The sequence below is a fragment of the Phyllostomus discolor genome, chromosome 5 (assembly GCF_004126475.2).
Source record: "Phyllostomus discolor isolate MPI-MPIP mPhyDis1 chromosome 5, mPhyDis1.pri.v3, whole genome shotgun sequence".
NCBI lineage: Eukaryota > Metazoa > Chordata > Mammalia > Chiroptera > Phyllostomidae > Phyllostomus > Phyllostomus discolor.
The window spans coordinates 15,025,887-15,049,409 of NC_040907.2; the positions used below are offsets into that span (position 1 = coordinate 15,025,887).

General features: G+C 52.2%; 1 protein-coding gene across 1 annotated transcript; it reads right to left on the reverse strand.

The window, feature by feature from the left end:
- Nucleotides 1–1,647: 1,647 nt before the first annotated feature.
- Nucleotides 1,648–16,693, reverse strand: IL22RA1 (interleukin 22 receptor subunit alpha 1). The gene is made up of 7 exons (XM_028514237.2): nt 16,611–16,693; nt 12,723–12,855; nt 11,662–11,840; nt 9,528–9,703; nt 6,986–7,124; nt 3,652–3,773; nt 1,648–2,612 (listed from the first exon to the last, which is right to left on the reverse strand). The coding sequence occupies exons 1-7, from the start codon at nt 16,651–16,653 to the stop codon at nt 1,731–1,733; spliced, it is 1,674 nt and encodes a 557-aa protein (XP_028370038.1). The 5' UTR covers nt 16,654–16,693; the 3' UTR covers nt 1,648–1,730.
- Between the last annotated feature and the right edge of the window lie 6,830 nt (nt 16,694–23,523).

Genomic DNA, 23,523 nt, shown 5'->3' on the forward strand with positions numbered 1-23,523 from the left:
CTGAGCTCCGACCGTGTCATGGGCTCAGTGAGGGGCTGTTGGGTGGGTCCCTTCCCCGCTCTGGGCCTCAGGTTTCTTTTTCCTTTTTGTAGATTTTATTTATTTATTTTTAGAGAGAAGGGGAGGGAGGGAGAAGGAGAGAAACAGCGATGTGAGGGATTGGTTGCCTCTTGCATGCCAGCTGGGTACCCAGCCTGGAACCCAGGCACGTGCCCTGACCGGGAATTGAACCAGTGACCTTTTGGTTGCAGGCCAGCGCTCAACCCACTGAGCCACACCAGCCAGGGCTGGGCCTCAGGTTTCCCATCATAGGGATCCTCCAAGATGCAAATGATACAAAGGATGTGCAGGCGCCTCTCAAAGCACAGAGGGAGGGCCCTTTGCCTACATGGGAGCAGACACGGGCAGGAGGGAGTGGAGGCAGGCCTGGGGGCTCCACGCAAAGGGGGTCCTCTGAGAATGCCAGCACCCCCAAACAGCTCTCACTTACAACCTCGGGAAAAACGTTCCACTTGCCTCTCATCCCTGTTTCCAGAAGGCCCTGTGATCCCATCACTTGCTTCCTCCACCAGACAACCTCGCTCCTCTGGCTGGGCTGGAGCGATCCCGAGGAGCCGGGAAGGAGTGAGAAAACGCCTGGTCTGCAGCCAACCTGAACTGGGGCGAGGTGTCACTCTGCGACGTCTGATTAAAAACCCAAACATCACAACAGGAAATAGGTCGCATTTATTGGGCACGGCCCACAGGTCGAGCACTAGTAAGCACTTTACAGGTGTTATTTAATCCCGTCCTCACCACTGCCCAGTGAGGTAGGCGTTATTCTCCCCATTTACAAATGAGGAAACTGAGGTTCTGAGTAGTGATTCATTCATCTGCTTGAAGTCATGTAGCTGGTAAATGGTGAGGCTGGAATTTGGGCCCAGATGCGCTGAACCCAAGGCTGAGTTTCCAAAGTTGTGAAGAGTCAGTACAGTTTGTTGGTTATGTCTCCGGGGGGTGCGGGGGCCCCACATCCCCAAGTTTCTTTCAAACCCTGCTCTCAGATCCGGGTCCGAAACTGCTCCAACAGAAAAGGCTTACATGCTCGCCCTCACTGGCGGACCTGCGTTTCACCTGGGGCACATAGAGCCTCTAGCAGAGGAATGAAGTAGAAATGGTGCAACTTCAGGCAGCAGCCCCGGCTGGGCATGAGCCCCAGGCCGCACCCCTCCCTGGAGTCTTGCCATGGCGCTGCCTCTGGCCTTGGCAGAAGTGCAGGTCATTCTGGTTCTGCCCAGCCTGCTAGGAGGCATCCAGTTCAGGCTCCTTTTCTCACGCACAGAGTCACAGAGGTGGCAGAGGCCTCCCTCTCTGTCGGATCAGATTATCAACCTGGCCAGGAGTGGGGGGAGGAGGGGTGAGCTCCAGGAGGATTTCGTGACCGGCGCTATTAGGAGCTGGGTGCTGGATCTCAGGAGGTCTCTCTGCATTCACTCCCGCGCTCTGACTGTCCCGTCTTGCCTTGCAGAGCTCTGCGTGCACACGCTGCGTGCACACACATTTACACATGACACCACCCGTAACTCCCTGTATGGAGGAGTCCTCGTTGCATCTCTTTGCTCCAACCACGGCAGGGACCCAGTGTCCCCGTCCTCTGGTTCTCTCCAGGTCACCCCCTGAGGCTGGGCTGTGTGCGCAGCCGAGTGGGGGTTGGGGATAAGCAGGAAGGCCCAGACCTGCCCGCTGGCCGCTCAGGAATCCCACTGCACAGTCAGGGCCAGGCCTCTGAAAAGAGAGTCCAGCTCTGCGGGCTGCTCCGGGCCCGAGGCCCGAGGGGCTGTGCTCTTGGCCTCAGTCCCGGGCACCGGGTCCTCGTCGTTGGAACACACGAGGGATTCCAGCAGGCCCCAGGGACTAGACACCAGGTCCGTGGGAGAACACGGGAGGGATGGAGTGTGCAAAGGGAGGGGCACCGGGTGGCCCTCTATCTGGACAGAGGAGAGGAGGGGCAGCCGGCTCTTCAGGTAGCCCGGCGTCCCTGGCTGTGCCTTGTGCAATGCGTCAATGTCAGGTGCGCCGTCTGTGTCAGCACACAGGGGCAGCTGGAGGGATGTTGCTTCTTCGGGCTCCTCCGCAGCCAAGGAGGCCACCCCCAGCAGAGAAAGGTCACCCGTGGTGCAGCTTCTAGCTGGTGGCTCTTTCTGGAGCTGACCCTTAGGCCTGAGGTGTTTGGGACTGGAGTGTGTCACGGGTGGGGTGTCTTTGCCAGAGTCTTCCATGCACAGCCCATAGGAGGAGGGAGGCCAGCTGTCTGGGGCGGCCTGAGGTGTGTAGGACGGGGGTCTGACCTTGGGGGCGGCCTGCGGAGCGTAGGACAGCGGGGAGGGTGCCTGGCAAGGTGGCGCCCTGGAGGGCTGCAGGACAGAGCTGTCCGGCTGCCTGAGGTAGGCCATCTCAGATGGGTTGGGCAGTGGCGGTGGGGCTCCTGGGTGCTCCCTGGGTCCAGAGACCATGACTCTGGAGTACTGGACAGGCTGGGCCAGGCTGCTGGGGCCTCTGAGGTCACAGACGGGGCTCAGGACGTGCTCCTGGATGAACTGCAGCGGCTGGAAGGTCAGCACATGCTGGACATCCTGCATGGGGACAACGACAGCGTACCTTCAGGGCCCACTCCCTGCCCCCGGGGGTACCCTGGGGGGTGAGGTCCTCCATGGGGAGCCCAGGGTGATGGGGTCGGCCATCAGGGCTTTTCAAGATGCGTGTCCCACACGTCCCCTTCACCTCCCAGAGACTCCTCTAGGGGCTGGGGCTTTCGTGAAGGGACAGGGCTGCCAGCCCTGCCCCTGAGGGCCACTCCCGAAGCCTGGGTTATCTCAGGCAGAGGGAGCCCGGCTGTGGTTTCTCCAGGGAACAGATAACCCAGGCCTCGCGGTGTGCTCTGGAGGTGGTGGCCCACGCTGCCCCTTGCTCATGGGTCCCAAGGAACTGATGTGGGGGGCAAGGCGGGAAGGGATGGGGAGGAGGGGAGGCCAGGAGAGCTTCGCCAGATATGGCCGTCTGGGCTGTGACATCGAGCGACCTGCCCGCAAGCCTCTCAGGCCTGTGACAGCCACTCGGAGCCCCGGCAGCGTGGCTGCGGCCACTACTGGTGGCCACACTGGGGCTGCCACGTGACTTGTGTGGTTTACATAGGGCTTTACGTTTTAAGAATTAGCTGCCAACATTTGCCAGTTGAGAGCTTTCACATTATAATCTGAAATTCTGACTTCTCTGGGAAGTGTACTTGAAGAGCTGGCCACCCTGGGCCTGCTTTCCCAAGGGGCAGTACTTGGCTGCCCTCTGGACAGGGCGTGAGCTCGGGGACCCCACGGTGCCCACCACCCCCTGCAGTGACCTGCTCCCTCGGGTCCTACGTGACCTGCCTGGACCTGGATGCTTTCATGCTGCACGGGTTTTCCATTCCAAGCCCGTTCTTCCTGATCCCTGGCCCCTCTTCCGTGCTCCCTGGCAAGCCACGTTTTTAGGTTGGAGGGGAGAAATGAGGGCTAATGGTCTGCTCTGTGTGCTGACCCCTGCATTTCAGGGAGAGCCAGGGGTTCCTGGGCCTCTGCCCTCTGCCACTTCGGGGCCCTCCCCAGACCTGGCCCTCCTGCCCCAGGTGGGGCTGCTCACCAGGGACTTGGGGGGCCGAGGCGGCTTGGTGATGTATCTGTAGCTCAGGAGGCAGAGCCCGGCGGCCACGAAGCCCAGGGAGAACAGGAAGGCCCCGGAGAAGGAGTAGGTCCACGTCAGGTCTGCGGGAGCAAAGAGATCTCCCGTCAGGGGGAAGGGTGCAAGGAGGAGATCACCTGGAGGGGGCACGGGCTCGGGGCGTTTCTCCTGGGAACTTCGGGGTCCACGGCTCTCAGAGTGGGGTCTGGAAGAGATGTCATGGCTCCCGGGGAACTTGTCCTCTTGGGCCTAAGGACTCTTCATCCTGTGGGGAGGGCCCCGGCCAGAGCCAGGGCTGGAGTGGGGGGCCTTCTGAAGTGGTCCCTCTTACCTGGCTCTGAGCACGGCCCTGACTCCCTGGCAAAGGAAGGGCAGTGACAGTGGGAGGACCCTGTCCTCCCCACACCCTCCCTCGGTGGAGGGCTGAGTGTCAGGGGAGACCTTGCTCAGGAGGCGGCTGGGGGGCACACCACCCTTTCTAAGGGGGAGGGAGACAGACAACGGAGGGCTTTAGTGCCGAGCCTTCTCCCTGCGGTCCCCTGTCTCTGGGATGGGCACGGCCCGTTCTCGGCATGGCACACTTCTTGTCACCAAGCCAAGTGGGACTGGTGAAGGGCTAGGTAAGGAAGAAGTAACTGGAGGGTTTTTCTTGTTGTTGCTGTTGTTGTTAAAACTGACAATTTGTATTATCCAGGGGTCTTGGCTCTCCAGTTCACCCTCCTGTTCCCACGTGGCTTCAGCTTGAGGAGCTGATCCCCAGCTGCCTATGACCTTGGCAGTTGCTGTGAACACAGGGAATCGGAGCCCCTACCTCCAGCCCACTCCTCCCTCCTCCCCAACCCCTGTGGCGTGAGCCTGTCTGGGTCAGTTTTTCCCACCTCAGCGATACCCTGTCCCTTGTCACACGATACCCCCAGCACTGCTCCAGGGAGAAGACACAACCTGAATGTCTCTACGTGACATGCCTAATGGAAAACCACGGCTCCTTGTACCGGGATAGGACAGGGACGTGGAACATTCCTGTATGCCATTTCACCCATGGCCAGGCAGGAAGAAATAATAGAAACAACACCAGAATGTGGGGGATTAGGTGTCTGGCTCAACCACCCATATGCTGAGCACCCTTCTCTCTGCTGCACGACCCTCTCTGGTCTACCATTTATTAATAACAGTAGCCGATGATTATTGAATTCTTAAAATGTGCCACACACTGTGCGGCTGCTCTGCCCGTGTTACCCCACCAAACACAGAGAGCCAGGGATGCTCCCTTTTTACAGGTGATGAAGCTGAGTCTCAGAGAGGTTAAGTGACTTGACCAAGGTCACACAGCTATTCCGTGGGAAAGCCAGGACTGATAGGTATAGCTCCAAAGCTCACCCTCGTAGCCACGGCACAAGGAGGCTTTTACCAATGATCAGTGTGATCATCGGTAAAAATTAGATTGGGGTGAGATGGCCTCTAGAGACCTTTCCAGCATCAGGATACTGGGCTGCTGTTCTGTGACCCTCCCAGATATTCTGAAAGGTAGATAAAGTGCAGATTACCGGCTCTGGGGATAAGACAGACCTCAGGATAGGGGGTCAAGGGCAAGACATAAGGGGCAGTGAGAGGAATATATGTCCAATTTTGCTGTAAACAAAATTGCAAAGTGGTGGCTAGAGCTCAGACTCCGGATCAGATGAACCTAACTAGGTTCGCTGACCAGCTGTGGGGTCACCTTCAAGTTGCTTAACCTCTCTGAGCCGGAGTTTCTCTTTTGTGACATGGGGATGAGGCTACTCATCTTTCAGGATTATTTTATAAAGATGCAATGGGATGATAGAGGTAAAGCATTTAACACAGTGTTTGGCAATAGAGTAGGAACTTAATAAATGGTGGGAATTTTTATTAATATACTTTATTTTTGAGGATAAAGTGCTTTCTGTATGCCAGCAGGAAATAGCCAGCAAGAGGTATGATTCATATAAAAGCTGCTTCAGTCTTAGGAAAAAAATGGCATCGCAGCATGAGCTAGGTCGTGAAGGAGCAGGTCAACAGGAAAATAAGGGTGGAGTCATGTCATGGGCTGGGGATGGGAGCGGTTTGTCTAGTCTGGTCTGGGGGAGAGGTCACAGGTCATTTACATGCCCCACCTTAGTGCCTGTAACATCGGCCCCCCTTCTCCCTTAAGTTTTCCTCTTCCAAGTTCTATTCTGGTCTCCTCTGTGGCCCTGCCCCCAGGAAAGGCATGCCCCATGCAAGCAGCCAGTGCTGGCTATGCCATCGGCCATATCTTCCCCAGAAAATGAGTTCAGTGTGGTGGAGAATAAGTCTCTTGTGGGCCCCTGGGACAACGGATGGGTTGAGTTTTCAAAACCGAGGACTAGAACCTCCCTGGTGATGACTTCCCAAGCTGTGGTTGTACCCTCGGGCCCACCCTCGCAGCCCCCTCAGCTCTGCTTGTCAGAACAGAACTCACCTGCCGGCATCTCTCATCTGAACAAGATGACAGAAGTGGGGACTGGTTTTCCAAACCCGTCCAACCCCCTGCTGTCACTTTCACCCTCCAGACTCGCTGCCCCGAGCATCGCAACATTTCTACGTGTCCGTGAAAATGAACCCTGAGGAAAACGTCACGATGCTCATGGCGAGAGGGGTGTTTCCAATGTGTCAGAGGAAGAGTGCATGGGGCGCCATCTCCCCCAGCCAGTGACTCAAACCATTGCTGCAGGAGCACAGTGGCGAGGACTCGGTCTCCAGGACTAGGCCCAGTTCTATCCCTCGCCACCTGTGGGACCTCGGGCAAGTCGCCTAGCTGCTCCGAACCCGTTTCCTCATCTGCAGAATGAGGGTGAAAACAGCACCCACCTCGTGGGGTGCTCCCGAGGATTGCGCCTAGTGCCCCTGGCCCCTGGTTAGCACTGCGGAAACACTGGTTGCCATCGCTGCCGTTATGATCTGACTTCGAGTGACCTTCCTCTCTTTGTTCTCCCCCCTGCAGATTACCGCCGAGCGTATCTCACCTGAGTTAATATTAAGGTGCGGTTGCTTTGCTGGGGTACACACTAAGCTTGCCACAGAGAGGAAATCCGGACCCAGGCTGGAGGGTGAAGATTAAACATTTGCTGGAGGGTGCTGTGATAACCCATCAGCTAACGCACTTATGGATAAACAAAGATTAACTTTAATAACACGCTGATAACCCTTCTGTAGTTTTCAGAGCCCTGCCCAGCCTTACCTTGGTTACAGGGGGGAAAGCGCGTAGTCAAGGCCTGAAGCCAGGAGTCCCACCTCCTCTGGCTTCAGCCAGACTTACCTGGCAGTGTCTTCACACGGCACATGTAGGGGGCACTCTCTTTGGACCAGGTTGGAACAGAAATCGTGATGGTCCCGAGGAACTCCGAGTCAGGGGTCAGGCCAAGGAACTCGTATTCCCTCTGGTTTCCTTCAAGGTGCTGAATTGGACAGAGAACCCAGAGTGACTCCTCTTACACCCCAGTCTCCATGGGGAGCCCAAGCAAGTCTCCTCGCACCTCTGCCTGGGTTACTGCAGTTAGGGAAAGGGTGCTACCAGCTCCCGAACCAGAAGCTGGTGGATCCGCCTGCCGTGTTCCATTCCCTTCCCCTGCCTTCTGCTTTGTCTGCAGACCCAGTGGGTCACCAAGCTCCATGCACTCGCGCTTAGAACAGTGGCTGGTATGTAGTAAGCACTCAGTAGATACTAGCTACTGTTATCACAACTGCCACCATCACCATCACCATCACTGTCACCATGACCACAACCACCTCCAACCCCCACCATCACTATCACCATCACCACCACCACGACTACTACCACCATCACTACCACCACCACCACCACAGCCATCATTACTACCATGACTACCACCATGACTACCACCACCACCACCATTACCACCATCACTACCACCACCACCACCACCACCACCACCATCACTACCACCACCACCACCACCACTACCATCATCACAACCACCATCATCACAACCATTACTACTACCATAACCACCACCTCCACCACCAATTTATCAGGGTCTGGCTCTGGCAATCATGAATGTGTATGTGCTTGATAACAGTTTCAAATACACATAGAATGAAATGGAAAAATAGACAATTCCACAGTCATAGTTGGAGAATGCAATGCTTCAGCAATTAAAACAACTGACCCCTCCCAAACCAGGAGAGGTGTAGAAGATCTGAACAACACTCCCAGCCGTCTCGCTCTGACTGGCACATGCAGCGTGCTCCAACACACGACCTCGAGAACACGTTCTTTTCAAGTGCACACGCAACGTCCACCAAGGTAGGCCGCTGCTGAGCCATAAAGCAAGTCTCGATGCATTTATAAGGACTGAAATGACACAGAGTATTTTTCTGACCACAAAATGAATTACATTATGATAACCCCAGCGAGTTACCAAAATCCGGTCGTGATAAGGACCCTCCCTACACAATAATCTCAAATTGCTCCCCATGACGACTGAAATAAATGAGGTTCCTCCCTCCGCTGCCCCAGACGTCTGCGGCACCGCCCCGGACTGTCTCTTGGGTGTATCTCCCACGGCTCCTCTGCGTCAGTGGTGCTCCAAGTTCAGGGTGGGCAGGAAGCACGGGGGATGCTCACTAAACTGCTTCACATTCCAGGGTGTAACTATAGAATTTGATCAAGGAGATTGGAGGAAGGAGCATTTTAGACAAATGCTGCAGTAGATTCTGATGCCCTTGGTTTGGGACCATGTTCTGAGGAGCTGTCCTCCATGTCCCCTTGCTCCAGGCAAACTGGGCATTTCTGTGCTTTCCATTAGTGTCCAGAGTTCTGCTGCTTCTCCCATGATCACGGTGGGGGCAATGCAGGCTAGTGGGGGGAAACGTGGGCTTTGAACGGAGCTGGGTTTGAATCTGGATCGTGCTACTATTTGCTGAACAATCTTGAGCTAGTGACTCAACCTCTCTGAGCCTCTGTTTTCTCATTCAGAAAGTGCAGGAGATAAAAGCACCTACTACATAGCAACTGGGTGAAGATTAAGTGACTTAATAAACACACCTTACCTGGCACACCCCAGAAACTGGTATTGGCACTGGAAAGTTTTCTGATCCAGGAGCCTTGCCAGACTTCCCTGAACTGCCATCTCCCCTCTCATCTGCTCGCTTCTGCTCTGTCTGCCTCACACAATACCCTTATTTTCCTCTACCTGTACCTGTTCAGCTTCTTGTTTCAGTCCCATTCCTTCTCACCAGATTATAGACCCACTGAGTGCAGAAACAATCCATGGAATTATGGATTAGTGGCACATGCTGGGGGGAAATGCCACATGTTTTCTGAGTAGAAAAAAGTAGCGTGTACATAGTTTGACAATGCAGGCCCCCGCCTCCCATCTTTCATTACTGCTGACCTTCAGACACCGCCTGTGTCCAGTCCCCACAGACAGTGGAGAACCGGCAAAAAGGACTACAGCGGCGGCAACTGATTCCAGCATTTTCTGAAGTGGATGCCTGAGAATGCTAACAGAGGTTGTTCCCCGGGATGTTAGAAGGCATTAGGCAAAAAAAAAAAAGAAAAACAATAAATATTGTGCAAAAGAAAAGGTCAAATAAATCTGGGAGAAGTTGCATTAAACAAACTGAGACGGTTCGGCTTTGCGGGACTTGTCAGAGACGGGAGCACACTGCTGTGTGGGTGGGCCCATTAGGGAGAGGCTGTGGACGTGTTCTGGGAAACGCAAATGTGTATAAAACATCTCCTTTCTACTTGAGGCCATGTAGACCTAATTGGGAGAGAAGTGGGTTTCCCAGGCAGGGAGGCACCAGGGCAGCACGTGTATTTGCCATTTATTTACCATTTGGTACGTCTGGTTGACCCGGAGGTCTAAGCGATAGAAGAGGTCCTGGAAGATGTCCTCCAGGGTTAGCCGGTGGCCGTCCTCTGAGTGGAGGGGCGTGCAGGTGGGGTGAACAATCATCCGAATGGATCTCACCTTGGGGATACAGGTCACATCGGGTGGCTTGATGGTAGCTGGAAAAAAGGAGAGAGAGAAAAGAAAAGTAGGACTCAGCTAGAAGTACGTGAGGCTGCGCTAGATCTTGGGAAATGACGGCTTCCCTGCTCCTCCCTCCCTGCGCCAGCCCTGCTTCTGAAAGCACCAGCTGGACACACAGGCGAGAACAGAGATGGTCTGCAGGCCACTGGGGTGTGTATGAAGGCGAGCAAAGGGGTGACCAGGAGTGAGTAGGAGGGTCTCAGGGGGGATACTGGCTTCCTAGGGGGTTGATCGTGCCCCTGGCCCAGCCCCCATACACCCTGGGCCCGTCACCCCACCTGGAACCTGCCTGGAGCTCACACTCTCCCCCAGCCCCCTGGCAACGACGACAGCTTCGGGAAGTGACGATGATTCAGTGAGACACCCTAGATAATGTTTGCGGTGTCCCATATCATTGAATCAGCCTCAGTTCCAAGCCTAAGAATTCAGTCTTTCTCCAGGCAGAACTTTCTAAATAACCACACGAGCTTTATTTGTTTAAGGACCCCTTTGGGAATTGGATGAATGCTATCTATGGCTCTTCTCTCCTCCAAGATTTACGTATGCAAAAATCTTACCCTCAATTTCAGGGATTCGTGAACCCCATACTCCCTGAAGCTAATTCATAAAAACCCTCAAGGGTCCATTGACCTCCAAGATTAAAAATATCTGAGCCAAGCCCTGACCAGCGTGGCTCAGTGGGTTGGGCTTCATTCCGCTGGTTCTATTCCCAGTCAGGGCACAAACATGCCTGGGTTGTGGGTTCGGTCCCTGGTCAGGGTATGTACAAGAGGCAACCGATCGATGTTTCTGTCTTACACTGATGTTTCTCTCTCTCTCTCTCTCCCTACCTTCTCCTTCTCTAAAAATAAATAAACAAACAAATAAATTCTTTAAATAATTCTGAGCTGAAAGAACGTTCCTTTCAGTGTTTTTTATAAAATTGAAAAACTGAGTTAAACGTCTTCCAAAGTGTGTTAGGGAAGTAAATTAGAGTGCCTCTGTAGAAGGGGCCATTTTTAGCAGTGAAATGCTGTGTTGTGAAAAACAGTTCATGGGAAGGAGCAAATGCACGGCCATGACACCATCACATAGAAAACAGCCAGAGGATGAAAGAACAGATGGAGTTGCTAGTGACTGCAGCGATGTTTCAATGCTCAGACTATTTTGGGCTACTTTTATTTTTCTTTGTGTACTTCTATATTTTTCACAATGTTTATGATAAACGTGTATTTATTGAACAAAACAAGAAAAAACAAAATAGCTTATTTACTTTAATTTTTTATTGTCTTTAAAAAATGTGGCTGTTGAGTGAGTTAATGAACACCATCACCTGCTTAACTGATGTGGGGAGTTTGGCAATGTGTATTTCTCCCTCCCTTCCTCCCTTCCTCCCCCGCTTCCTTCCTTCTCTCCTTTATCAATGATGTACTGAGCATCTCCCATGTGCCAGGCACCGTGCCGAGGGCTGGGAATGCATGGATTCCGCACCCACACACGAGCTTGCCCGTCAGCAGGGAGGCTGATGATATATATAAGCAAACACCAGAACTGCAGATATGAGCTGTGAAGACAATGACCAGCTAATTGTCACGAAGAATACCAGCTGGTGATCTGGTAAAATCAGGTGGGGGGCCGGGAGTGGCCCCAACCTCCATATCACTTAGGATGTGATACTGAGGCTGAGACCAGATGGAGGATTGGACAAGAGTCCAAGGAGGAGGAGTGGAGTGGGGTGGGGACCAGGCTCCCTGGTCTCAGGGAAGATGAAGGCGGTCTGAACTAGGGAGCTCGGGATGGGGATGGAGGAAGATGAGCAACCACACTGAGGATGTTCTCCCTCGGGATGCCTTTCCTAAAGGCCACATCCCTAACAGCCGCCACCCTCCAAAAGGCAGAGCCCTTCTGGGCCATCCTCCTCCCCTCCCCTGTGATAACGGGGGCTCCTACTCACTGTGTTGCAGTGAGCTGAACCGGTCGGTCATCTTGGTGGCTGACTGGCCTCCCGAGCTGGTGGCAGTTACCCTGGCGTAGTAGAGCTCCATGAGACTGCCTGTCTCCATGGTCAGGTTGCAGGACTTCCTGGTGATTCGCTGGCAGCCTTTCTTCGCCAGCCACGCTATCTGCCCGTACCTGTACACAAGGGAGGGGCTGAGCACACCTTTCGTGAACAGGCTTGGCATCAGACCTGTGGTTTATTAATAACGGTAGTGATATCTAGTATTTACTTAGCATGCTTTGTGTTCCAGGCCTTTTATGGGGATGGTGTGTTATTCCACACACTGACCCCGTGAGCTTCACACATTATTCTCTCTCCTTTCAAGTAAGGAAGCTGAGGCTGGGAGGTGAAACCTGCCCAGGTGTTTGAAGCATGCCTGCGGGGAGGCAGAATTCGAACCCAGCCAGGCTGACGCCACGTTCTGGGCTCACTGCCACCATCACCCTCTGAGGCAGACACTGTTATCCCCACTTTACAGATGAGGGAACGAGGCCCAGAAAGGGGAAGTGACTTGGCACAGGGTGAAGCAGAGGATCAGGAATGACACCCAGGTCTGCAGACTCCTGAGCCCTTGCCAACCGTCCTTCCCTTCACGGGAACTGGGGCGTAGTCTGGATGGGGTAGGCACAACTATGTGTGACTTTATCTCACCGTTACTAGTAAAACAATGATTTTCCAGGCACTAGTGCCAAAGACTATCTTATTTAACCTACCTAACAACCTTATGATGAAGGAACTATTGCTATCCTTACTTTATTGATGGGGAAACTGAGGCTTGGTGTGCTTCCCCAATTGCCCAAGGTCATGTAGGTGGGAGCTGGCTTTCAAGCCAGAGCCTGTACTTTTGCCCATTATTTCATCCTCCCTCTGCAAAGGAAACAAAGGAGCAGGGCTATATCAGGGGCTGTAACACCAGTCAGGGTGGGGGGTACAGGGCACGTGGAAGGGTGGCATTTTCTCGGAAGGGACGGAGTCAGAGCAGAGTCAGAGGAGGCCACGCTGGGAGGGAAGCCTACGTCTTATACTCCACACTGTAGACTGTGTCTGGGGTGCTCCTCGGTCCGCTGTCCCAAGTCAGGATGTTTTCAAAGTTGCTGGACTGGAACTTCACGTGCTGAAGGAGATCCGAGGTGTCCTCAGCAATGTGAGCTGCGGGGAGTGGGAGCAGGGTGAGCCGAGGGCTCGTGCACCCTGCCCCCCGGCACCAATGGCCCAAGGAGGGGGAGTGGGGAACAGCACCCACCCACTCAGCACAGACTGTGCTCGCTGACCACCACTGCTCCCCTCCACTTCTTAGTTTCCTTTTCTTCGAGCTCTGATTCACATTCCATGAAAGTCACCACTTAGAGAGGGCAGTTCAGTGGTGTTTTAGTGTGCTTGCAAAGTCGTACCACCATTACCACTCTCTAGTGCCAGACCATTTTCATTGACCTTAAAAGAACCCTCACGTCCATTAGCTGTCTACTCCAGTCCTCCCCTGCCCCAGCCTCAGGCTGCCACTCCTCTGCTTTCTGTCTCTATGGATTTGCTTATTTGGGCTTTTCATATAAATAGAGTTACGCAATACATGGCCTTTGTGTCTGGCTTCTTTCACTTAGCATCATGTCTTCAAAGTTCACTCATACTGTAGCACGGACCTCCTTTGTATGGCCGAATAATATGCCATTGTATGGATATACCACATTTTGTTTATCCATTTGTCAGTGGATGGACATTTGTGTTGTCCTCTCTTTTTGGTTGTTGTGAATAACGCTGCTGTGAACATTTGTGTGCAGACTATTGAGTGGACATGTGTTCAGTTCTCGGCTGAATGTACAGCTGGAAGTGGAATAGCTGGGTCATGTGGTAACTTTATATTTAAGATTTTAAAGAACAGCCGAACTATTTTCCAAAGTGGCTGCACCATCTTACATTTTCACCAGCAATGTTTGAGTGGTCCAGTTATTCCACACCCTTGCCAGCACTTGGTATTGCCTCTCGTTCACTTCTCAATACCCTCTGAAGCTGGTGGTCCTCACCCGTATTTTAGAGATAGTCAGCTAAGATGTCTAAGAAGTAACTTGCCAAAAAAAAAAAAAAAGGCTCAAACAGAACAAATCAAAGCCCCACAGCCAATACTTTTAAGCGACCAAGAGATAGCCAACCTATCAGATGCACAGTTCAAAGCACTGGTAATCAGGATGCTGAGAGAATTGGTTGATTTTGGTCGCAAATTAGATGAACAAATGAAGGCTATGCTAAGTGAAAGGAAGGAAAATGCACAGGGAACCAATAGTGATGGAAAGAAAATTGGGTTTCAAATCAATGGAGTGGGCCAGAAGGAAGAAAAAAACATAAAACCAGAAAAAGGATGAAGAAACAAGAACTCAGAAAAAATGAGGAGAGGCTTAGGAACCTCCAGGACATCTTTAAATGTTCCAACATCCAAACTATAGGGGTACCAGAAGGAGAAGAGGAAGAGCAAGTGGAAAAGTTATTTGAACAAATAATAAAGGAGAACTTCCCCAATCTGGCAAAGGAAATAGACTTCCAGGAAGTCCAGGAAGCTCAGAGAGTCCCCAAAAAGTTGGACCCAAGGAGGAATACACCAAGTCACATCATAATTACATTGCCCAAGATTAAAATTAAGGAGAGAATTCTAGAAGCTGCAAGAGATAAGGGCACAGTCACCTACAAAGGAGTTCCCATCAGAATGTCAGCTGATTTCTCAAAAGAGACCTTGCAGGCAAGAAGGGGATGGAAAGAAGTATTCCAAGTCATGAAAGGCAAGGACCTACATCCAAGATTGCTCTATCCAGCAAAGCTTTCATTTAGAATGGAAGGGCAGATAAAGTTCTTCTCAGATAAGGCCAAGTTAAAGAAGTTCATCATCACCAAGCTCTTACTATATGAAGTGTTAAAGGGACTTATCTAAGAAAAAGAAGATAAAAAATATGAACAGTAAAAAGACATCAAACTCATAGTTAATAACAACCACACCTAAAACAAAAGCAAACTAAGCAAACAAATAGAACAGGAACAGATCCATAGAAATAGAGATCACATGGAGGGTTAGCAACAGGGGAATGGGAGGAGGAGAGAGGGGGAAAAGGTATGGAGAATAAGTAGCATAGATGGTAGGTAGAAAATAGACAGGGGGAGGGTAAGAATAGTATGGGAAATATAGAAGCTAAAGAACTTATGATACATGGACATGAACTAAAGGGGGGAATGTGGGTGGGAGGGGGTGGGCAGGGTGGAGGGGGTTGAAGGGGGAAAATGGGACAATTGTAATAGCATAATCAATGACATATATTTTTTAAAAAGAAAGAGAAATACTCAACATCACACACATACACAAAAGAAGTAACTTGCCCCAAATCAGTCATTTCAATCAAGGCTGAAGAAGATGTTTATAAATCACCACCTCTCTGCTGCCCAAGCCAATCCCTGCCCACCCAATCCCTGCCCACCCATTTCTTAGGAAGGCAAAGGCTTCACCTGAGGTCAGAACGGAATGGTAGCTGCTGGTGGGCTGGTAAGGAAGGTGCAGGAGAGAGAGAGGTTGGGATTTGAGAGAAGGCCAGGGTCTGTGTGGGGCTGGACACCCCCCCAATGGAGGGGTAGGGTCTGCAGTGGAGGATTGCTTGTTGGGGTCAGTACCCAGGTGAGCCAGGTGGGTTGAGGAGAGGCTGGTGGCTGAGGCTGGGACATGCTCAGGAGGCAGTTGGCTTATCCGAGTGGAGTTGGGCACCCCTGCTCAGAAGGGAACTGAAGCTGGTTCTCTGAAACGGGGTGGGTGGACCACGGTTGGGTCCCCTCCTTTAGGAGGTGTCAAGGCCTAACTAGTTCTCCCCTCTCCTCCCACCCCACTTGCTTCTTTTCATCCTCAAGTCCATCATCTGTTCCTGAGCCTGTGCCTCTCCTACACTTCCCGGGTAAAAAGTCTACATTGTGAAATCCTGGGAAACATGTGTTGTCGGGACCAACCGGCTGGTAGAAGTCTTTCTTATCAAGAAAGTTATCACACTTTCATGGAAAAACAATTCTATGTCAACCAGATGGGAAGCTGAGGAAAAACAAACAAGCAAAAACAATTCAACATGCTCTGGAATCAGCCTAGGAAAAGTGGGGTGAGGAAACCTAGGTCCCCAGAGTGACCTTACCAACTTGACAATCTCCTAGGGATTGTTGCCCCTGGGTCCCCCTTCTTAAAGGTCCAGGAGCCTCCATGACTCCCATCCGGAGGGGTGGGGGTCTAAAGGAGCAAGTCTCTTGGGGATACATATCCTCCTAGCTCATCAAAGACCCAGCGTGTCAGGCCAGTGTGATGCCAAGGGGAGGGGAGACTGGAGGGGCCCCCGACAGCAGCCAGAAACACTGTGGTCCAGTCAGCACTGGCCGGGCACAGCAGTGAGGGGCCTGGGAAGCTCTGACCCGTCATGGGCTCATCCTGAACTTGAACTATAGGGCCTGTACAGGCCATCTCCCCCTGAGAAAAGTTCCCTGAGTTTTATTAAACTTCTCAGAGAGCAGACACAATCTAGAACCTCACACATCTGCCTGCAGGTTCTCCATAATGATGAGCCAAGGCATCCACCTAACTGGATCTGAAAACTATGCCCTTCCCATCTGTTTTGAAAAGGGCTCGTGCACTCTGTACCCCAGGTGCTTTAGATCCTGTGACTGCCCCACACCTGGCCACGGTGGGGAAAAAATGCTCTTTCAGAGCTAGCAAGAAGGGCCAGGAGAGGCCCCCAAGGGATGTGGAGGGAGGCGAGGGTCTGTCCCCCAGCCCCAGCATGCAGCTCAGCCCCAGCACAGAAGAAACTGAAACTGGCTGTCCCAGGCGTGGCAGGGTACAGGGAGATAACCCTGATCGCTGTGCTGGGGTAGGTGGGGGCTACGGGGCAATGGGCACTCACCGACCAGGGACCCCGCAGCCAGGATGGTCAGTAGCGTCTTCATCGGGCTGGGCACAGAGCCCTCTTTTGGCCGCCACTCTGGACCAAGCACCAGGGGAGGACTGGGAAGCTTTGCCGCCTTGGCAGCTGGCTCCACCTGGGCTCGGGGCGGGGTGAGCAGGGGAGGGTGGGACCTGGCAGTGGGGAGCAGGTACAAAGGTACCTGGCGTAGGTGCTGCGGAATTCCACGTTCTGGGTGGGATCCAAGGGAGTTCCTTTGCTAGGTGCAAAAAGCAGCAATAGTGACTGGCCAGCTTGTTTATCTGGTCTGGCGGCTGAATCATCCCGAGACTGTTCGGTGATTGATGGGGGATCCGAGAGGCAGAAAGGGCAGAAAGAACCATGGCACACGGAGCCTTATCGGAGAGCAGTTTGACACCGAGGATCAAAAGCCTATGATACGTGCATTTCTTTTGCCCCAGTAATTCCATTCTCAGGGACTTACCCTGCGGAAAACAGCTGAACCAGGGAGCAGAAAGTACAGCGTGAGCAAAAGTAGGTTTACAGACGTTTGTAGGGAAAATGATATAATGAGTAATAAATAATAATACAAGAATAACTCTGTGTTTCAAGTACTCACAACTGTAAACCTACTTTGGACTCACTGCGTATGTTCCAGAATGTTCCTTGGGCCAAAGCTCTTTGGCTTTGTTCCGGCAGGAGGAGGTACAGGATGGTCTGCTCCCTCCAGCGCCCCACATCAGAGCAGGGAGCCTTCCTCCTAGAGCGGCTGCTGGGGTGAGAAGCCCCCGCACTCTCAGCCAGAGCCTTTGGAGTCTGGGGTCTGCTGGAGATTAGGGAGGAAGGAATGGATCTGGAACTTCAGTGACTCTTGTGCTCAAATGAGGGTGAAATTCATGAATGGGTCTTTAGTCTGGGACGATGAAGAGTCACGTGGCTCCCCCAAGCTATCACTCTACTGAGAACTGTACCCACAAGGATTAACATGAAGTTCTTTGGGATGGGTGTTGAGGATATACTTTGCTAAATAATTTCAGAAATGTTCTCCCCTTCTCATTGGGTTTCAGGGAACATTGAAGGGGCCTGGGTCTGGGTCAGGGTGGACATGGCCATAGAGCTCTCAGCCCCGGGAGAGTTCGGCTGACCCCCGGGATGCGACAGCAGGCTGAGACCAATGGCAGGACATCTGGCTCCTAAGAGAGCCTGTGCCTGCGGGGGTTGCCTTTTGGATGTAGTAGGCTGTCATACCGAGGGATCTGTACTTAAGTTTTTCTTTTCTGCATTGTAATTGTTCTCTATCAGCCCTCAGTCTCTGGTAAAATTTGTTTGACAAAACAGTCAATTTTTTTAAAATTTTATTTTAAGCATTGTTCAAATACAGTTTTCTCCTTTTTACTCCCAGTCCAGCCCCCCTCCCACCCCTCCCCACTTCCCTCCCATTACCACCCTCCCCCTAGTTTTTGTCCATGTGTCCTTTAAGTTTGTTCCCATGAACCCTTCCCATTCTCCCCTGAAATTCCCTCTTCTCTCCCCTCTGGTCACTATCAGCCTGTCCTCTATTTCAGTGTCTTTGGTTATATTTTGCTTGTTTCTTTGTTTTGTTGTTTAGGTTCCTGTTAAAGGTGAGATCATATGGTATTTGTCTTTCACTGCCTGGCTTGTTTTGCTTAGCATAATGTTTTCCAGCTCCATCCATGCTGTAGCAAATGGTAGGAGCTCCTTCCTTCTTTCTGCTGCATAGAATTCCGTTGTGTACATGTACCATAGTTTTTTGATCCACTCATTTACTGATGGGCATCTTGGTTGCTTCCAGCATCTAGCTATTGTAAATTGTGCTGCTATGAACATTGGGATGCACAGGTTCTTTTGGATTGGTGTTTTAGTGTTCTTAGGATAGAGTCCCAGCAGTGGAATTGCAGGGTCAAAAGGCAGATCCATTTTTAGTTTTCTGAGGAAGTTCCATAAAAACAGTCAAATTTGAGCTGTGCTTTGGGAGAGTGAAGGTTTGGCTTGAGCCAGTCCTGTCCTGTAAGTACAAGAAACTACATTTCCCAGACTCCTTTGTCAACTGCTTCCTGATAGGTCTGACCACTAGGAGGCACTGGAGAAAGACTGGAAAGCTGGCAGAGAGAAGTCAGGGTATTCCTTCCCCTCTTTCTTTGCTTTGAGTAGCCTCCCCAGCAACGGCTGCATGTCCTCTGGACCTCTGGGTTCCTCCGGCCAGGCTGCCATCAACGTCTTTCTGTTAGGTGGCCAGCTCCTGGAAACACCACCCACCTGACCCCCACTTTTCCCTTTAGCTCAAAGGGTGGAGCAATTTCCTGCTTGGATTACCAGCTCTTTCATCATCTAGATAACCAACTCCCTTGTATTAAGAAGTCCCTTGGTCTAAAAGACCTGAGAGGTTTCTGTGCTCCTGAGTGGACTGTGATGGATACGGGGCCTTCGGTGACTCCAGGCAGGCACAAGATGGCGTGGGGAGATCATCATGGTCAGAGAAACAGGTCACAGAATGCCAAGAAGGGCCCAGAGGAGAGGAGCAGTAGCTGGAGCCACCTTGGCTGGCTTGCAGAGATGACAGGTCTGGGGATCGTGAAACTGTCCCTGGGGACTCTCAGGGCGCCTGGGGGGAGGAACTTGATGGAAAAACTAGACTTCTTGTCATTGTGAGGGACTATGGTTATGCAGTAATTAATGGGAAAGAAGACACCTGGATCTTTAAAGAACTTGGGAACACTCAGACTTCATTTCTTCTAACAGGAAAGAAGAAGGAAGCAAGGAAGGAAGGAAGGAAGGAAGGAAGGAAGGGAGGGAGGGAGGGAGGGAGGGAGGGAAGGAGGAAGAAAAAACCAGAACAGTCTGTCCAACAATAGGGGTTTGGTTTAAATGAATAATAGCATGTCCACCAAATGCAAGATGAACACAGCCTTCAGAATAATGCTGGAGAAAAGTGTTCTGTGGCCTGGTAAAGATTCACCATATTTCATCAAACAAAAACCAGCATGGCATAAACTGTATACAGTAGGAGCCTGGTTAAAACACATGCATGCACACGTAGAGACAGATATATACACTAATCTCGGAAGATATAATATGAAAATATTCATGGAGTTATCTCTGGGTGGTAGTGGAGTTACAGGTGCCTTTTATTTTCTTTCCTTTGCTCCTCTGCATTTGATAAACATTTTCTTAAGAAAAAGCAAGGCTTATGCACAAAACAAATAGATATTAAAGAAGTGCCCTTGTGAAGTGTGGGATTGTGTGACCCGTCTGCGGCACGCCCGAGACTAGCACACAATGGCACTGAGTGTGAACGGTAACAGTGCAAAAGCAAGTGTCTTTGTCGGTCTGCACCGTGCTCCCGGACCGTCGCTTCCCCTCCCTGAGGAAAGCCCCCTATCCCCTGAACCCCCGGGGGGGGGGTTTGTCCTGCTGCAAGAAGCTGTGACAACAGCAGCCCACCACACTCTCGCTCTAAAAGTCCTTCCGCCTGTCACCGGTTATGGGGATGAAGCAGAGCTCCGGCCTGCACGCGCGTGGCATCTTCCAGCGTTGTTCTGCAGCGGTTCCCCTGTTCTCAGGCTGGGAAGGAGAGGCTCCGGTCGAGACAAGGTGAGACAAGAGGCCCGTTTCCAAAGACCAGAGGGGCTATTGCCTGGAGGAGGGTCTCTTTGTGTGACCACCTCTGCCCAGGGGGGGTTCCAAGGGGAGAGGTTAAGAAGATGATCTTCTTCGGATTTAAGGAAATGGCTCTTGTTATGAGGGCGTGGCTGACTTGAGGCTGGACTGCTCTCGGTTGCTGGGGCTATTCCGTGGGAGGCTGTGGCCGCTGGAAGATGGTCCCTAGATACCTGTATCTCTGGTCTCTAAAATGCAATAGTTCTTGTCTTCCCAGGGAGAGAGGCACATTTCTGAGTGCAAAGAGCACACCTTGTATTTCTCTGAACCCTCCACCTGGCTGAACAGAGAGCACCTGGACAGCATTGACTTACGGAATTGACCATGACACAGCAGAGTCACCTGCTGACTCTCTCTGGCTCGGACGGCCAGAAAAACACACTTGTTTTCCCTCTGGTGAATTTCTCCAGTGCACCTTGTACTGTCTAGCCTCTGAGCCTTGGTACAAGCTGTAGCTGCTGCCCGGAACACCCGTTCCCCACCCTCTTCCCTGTCTGATTCCTGCTCCTTCTTCGGACCTCTTCTCAAACTCTCGTCCTCCTGGAAGCCTCGCCTATATGACCACTCACCTGGGCGGGTTTGGAGCCCAGCTGTGTGTTCTTGTGGTCCCCATCCCTTCCTCATCCTAGTGTGTATTGCACCGTATCATTTTTCTGCCTGTCACTGGTTATGGGGATGAAGCACGCAACTTGCCATTCTTGACATCTCAGTGTCCATCACAAGCTGGCACCGAGCAGGTCCCTGGCAGTGTTTGTTGACTGACTGAGTGAGCTGGGGTGAGCTGGCCAGGGCTTCCATACCGGCTGCGGAAAACCCCTAAGCTGTAGAAAAAGCATATCCTAAAATCACAAATATTCAGGAATGCGACCTGTCCCTTCTTTCAACACCCAGGGGCTCCAGAACCTGTTCTGTAGAAGCAAGAACATCAGGAGACAGTGGCGTATGCTTTGGGGTGGGGACACCATGTGGTTGGTGACACAGCAGTGAGAGAGCCTGAAGGAAGTCCCTGGTCACTCATGGGTGGGAAGAGCAAGGTACAAAGCTTCGCCCAGAGCCTCTTCTTGAGGAAAGCCTGAGAAGCAGACCCACCTGGAGTCCCCCAGCCTGGGCTGTGTCCATCAGGGACATGGACTTTGATGCTCCGGGTTGGGGTCCTGGGTTTTGTTCCTACCCTGCACCTGACTCCAGATGACCTTGAGTAAGTCTTATCCCCTCTCCGGGCCCCAGGTGCTCAGGCTATAAGGGAGGCTTGGTCTAGAAGTCCTCTAAGGGCCCTTGGAGCTTGAATGACCTCTGCGTCCATGTCACTGCGGGGTTGAAAAGCCTTCTCTGACATCCCGGAGTTCCCTTCATGGCTATCGTCAGTGACACAAACACAAAATCACTCAGCAGTTACCGAGTCTGCTTAGAATTTCAGCTCTCTCTCAGGGTAAGGAGTTCTTGAAGCTTATTATGTGCTTGTCAGACCAAACTTCTTCACAGACACATGAAGAAGACCCTGCGTCTCATGCCAGGATTGGGGGGGGGGCAGTTTCACATGGCCTCTGGGAACCAGGAAGTGAACAGAATATGGGTTTTGGGCAGACAGACCGGGGTTCAAATCCTAGCCCCGCCACTTGCCTGCAGTGTGTGGGTCCCTTAATCTCTCACCCTCAGCTTTCTCATCTACAAAAAGGAAACAATAGTCTCTACTCCCCAGGGTTGCTGGGAGGGTCCAACTAGCTGATGCCTCCTGACAGATTCTGCGGAGGAGACCTCCTGCTGTGAGACTCTTCTGTTATAACACGAGGAACCAAGGATCAAGAGAGGTCCCTTGAAAACTTTGCAAAAGCCCAGACTCTTTGGTGTGTATGGGTGGGGACGGTAGGAGGGCAATGAGGACAGTGATAAATGTTCCCTTTAGAAGTTCGAGTGGACATTAGTGTCTCCGGCCAAATGCCAGGGGTGGAGGAGGGTGGGCATTGCACCCCACAGTTTAGGCGCTGAGGTTGAATAAGGGTTATTTAGAGGGAATAGGTATATTCCGAGAAGGGGCCTGGAGCTCAGAGATGGGAGTGGGGGCGGGATTCTGAGCCCCTGGTGCAATCTGGCTTTCAAGAGGGCCCATCTGGTGCCCAGAGAAGCCGGGGCTGAGACTGAGGATGAGGGGGGAGGGGACACATGCAATGCAGGAACCCAGGAGACTTACCCTGGAGGCGTGGGCCCCTGGAGGGGGCTTCTCACCACTCGCTGGTGGTTTTTTCCACCAGGACAGTATACACTGAGGCATTCCTACCTTGGGATCCCTACCTCCTCCTCCTAACCCATATACAGAGGCAGTAAAGTGGGAAAAGACTCTTGACAATCGATAAAGAGCTGTCGCCTCTGCATAGGTGTCATCACATGTCGAGAGGTGGGGCTGGAACAGGTCCCGGCGCCAGCCACTATCTGCTGAGTAATTGACTCATGGAGCTGACTCACTCGCTCAGATAAAGATGTAATTTCTGGCCTGTGTGTGTGTGTTTAAAACTTTGATCACTTTCCCCCCACTCTGTGCACACAGGAATGCACTCATGGAAGATGTAAGCAAGCAGCCACCGATCGATCGAGTGCCAAATCACACGGGAAACAGAGTTACAGGCAGGGGTCACGTGCTGTTTCGTCTCCCATGGTTGCCCCTCCCTCGCCATTTGCCTCACTGAGCAGCATCTGATCCCCTCGCCTCGGACAGATGCTGGGTTGAGGAAGAGCAGGCATCCGAGTGCAACAGGAATTTGGTACTCTCCAATGCAGGATCTCTGCTGTCTTACAATTCCAGTTGGTCATATCAAATCGTACGTCAGCCATGGCCAGCTCCTTACTGACTCCAGTTCCTACATCAATTCACACATCCCTTCATTCATTTATGCAACACCAGCCTCCACCCTGTGCCAGGTGCTGGTGCCAGGAGAAAAAGTTCCTTCCCTACAGGAATTCCCAGGATGTGATACCCATTAGCCCTCCCTCCCCTCTCCCAGTGACCCTGAGCATTGTTCTTGTAAGAGCCTGTGCAATCCAGCAGCCCAGTAGCTGGCCATACCATCACTGCCCAGAAGCTGGCCATGGACAGGCCAGGAGACATTCAAAACGTGACCTGGCATTGGAGGTCAGGGTGGAAGGCAGCTGGGGAATCACCTAAAGAGGAAGTTCTGCCTTGTTTTCTGGAAAGAACCTACTGTACATCCACCCAAGAGGGCAGATGACCCAACCTGTCCAC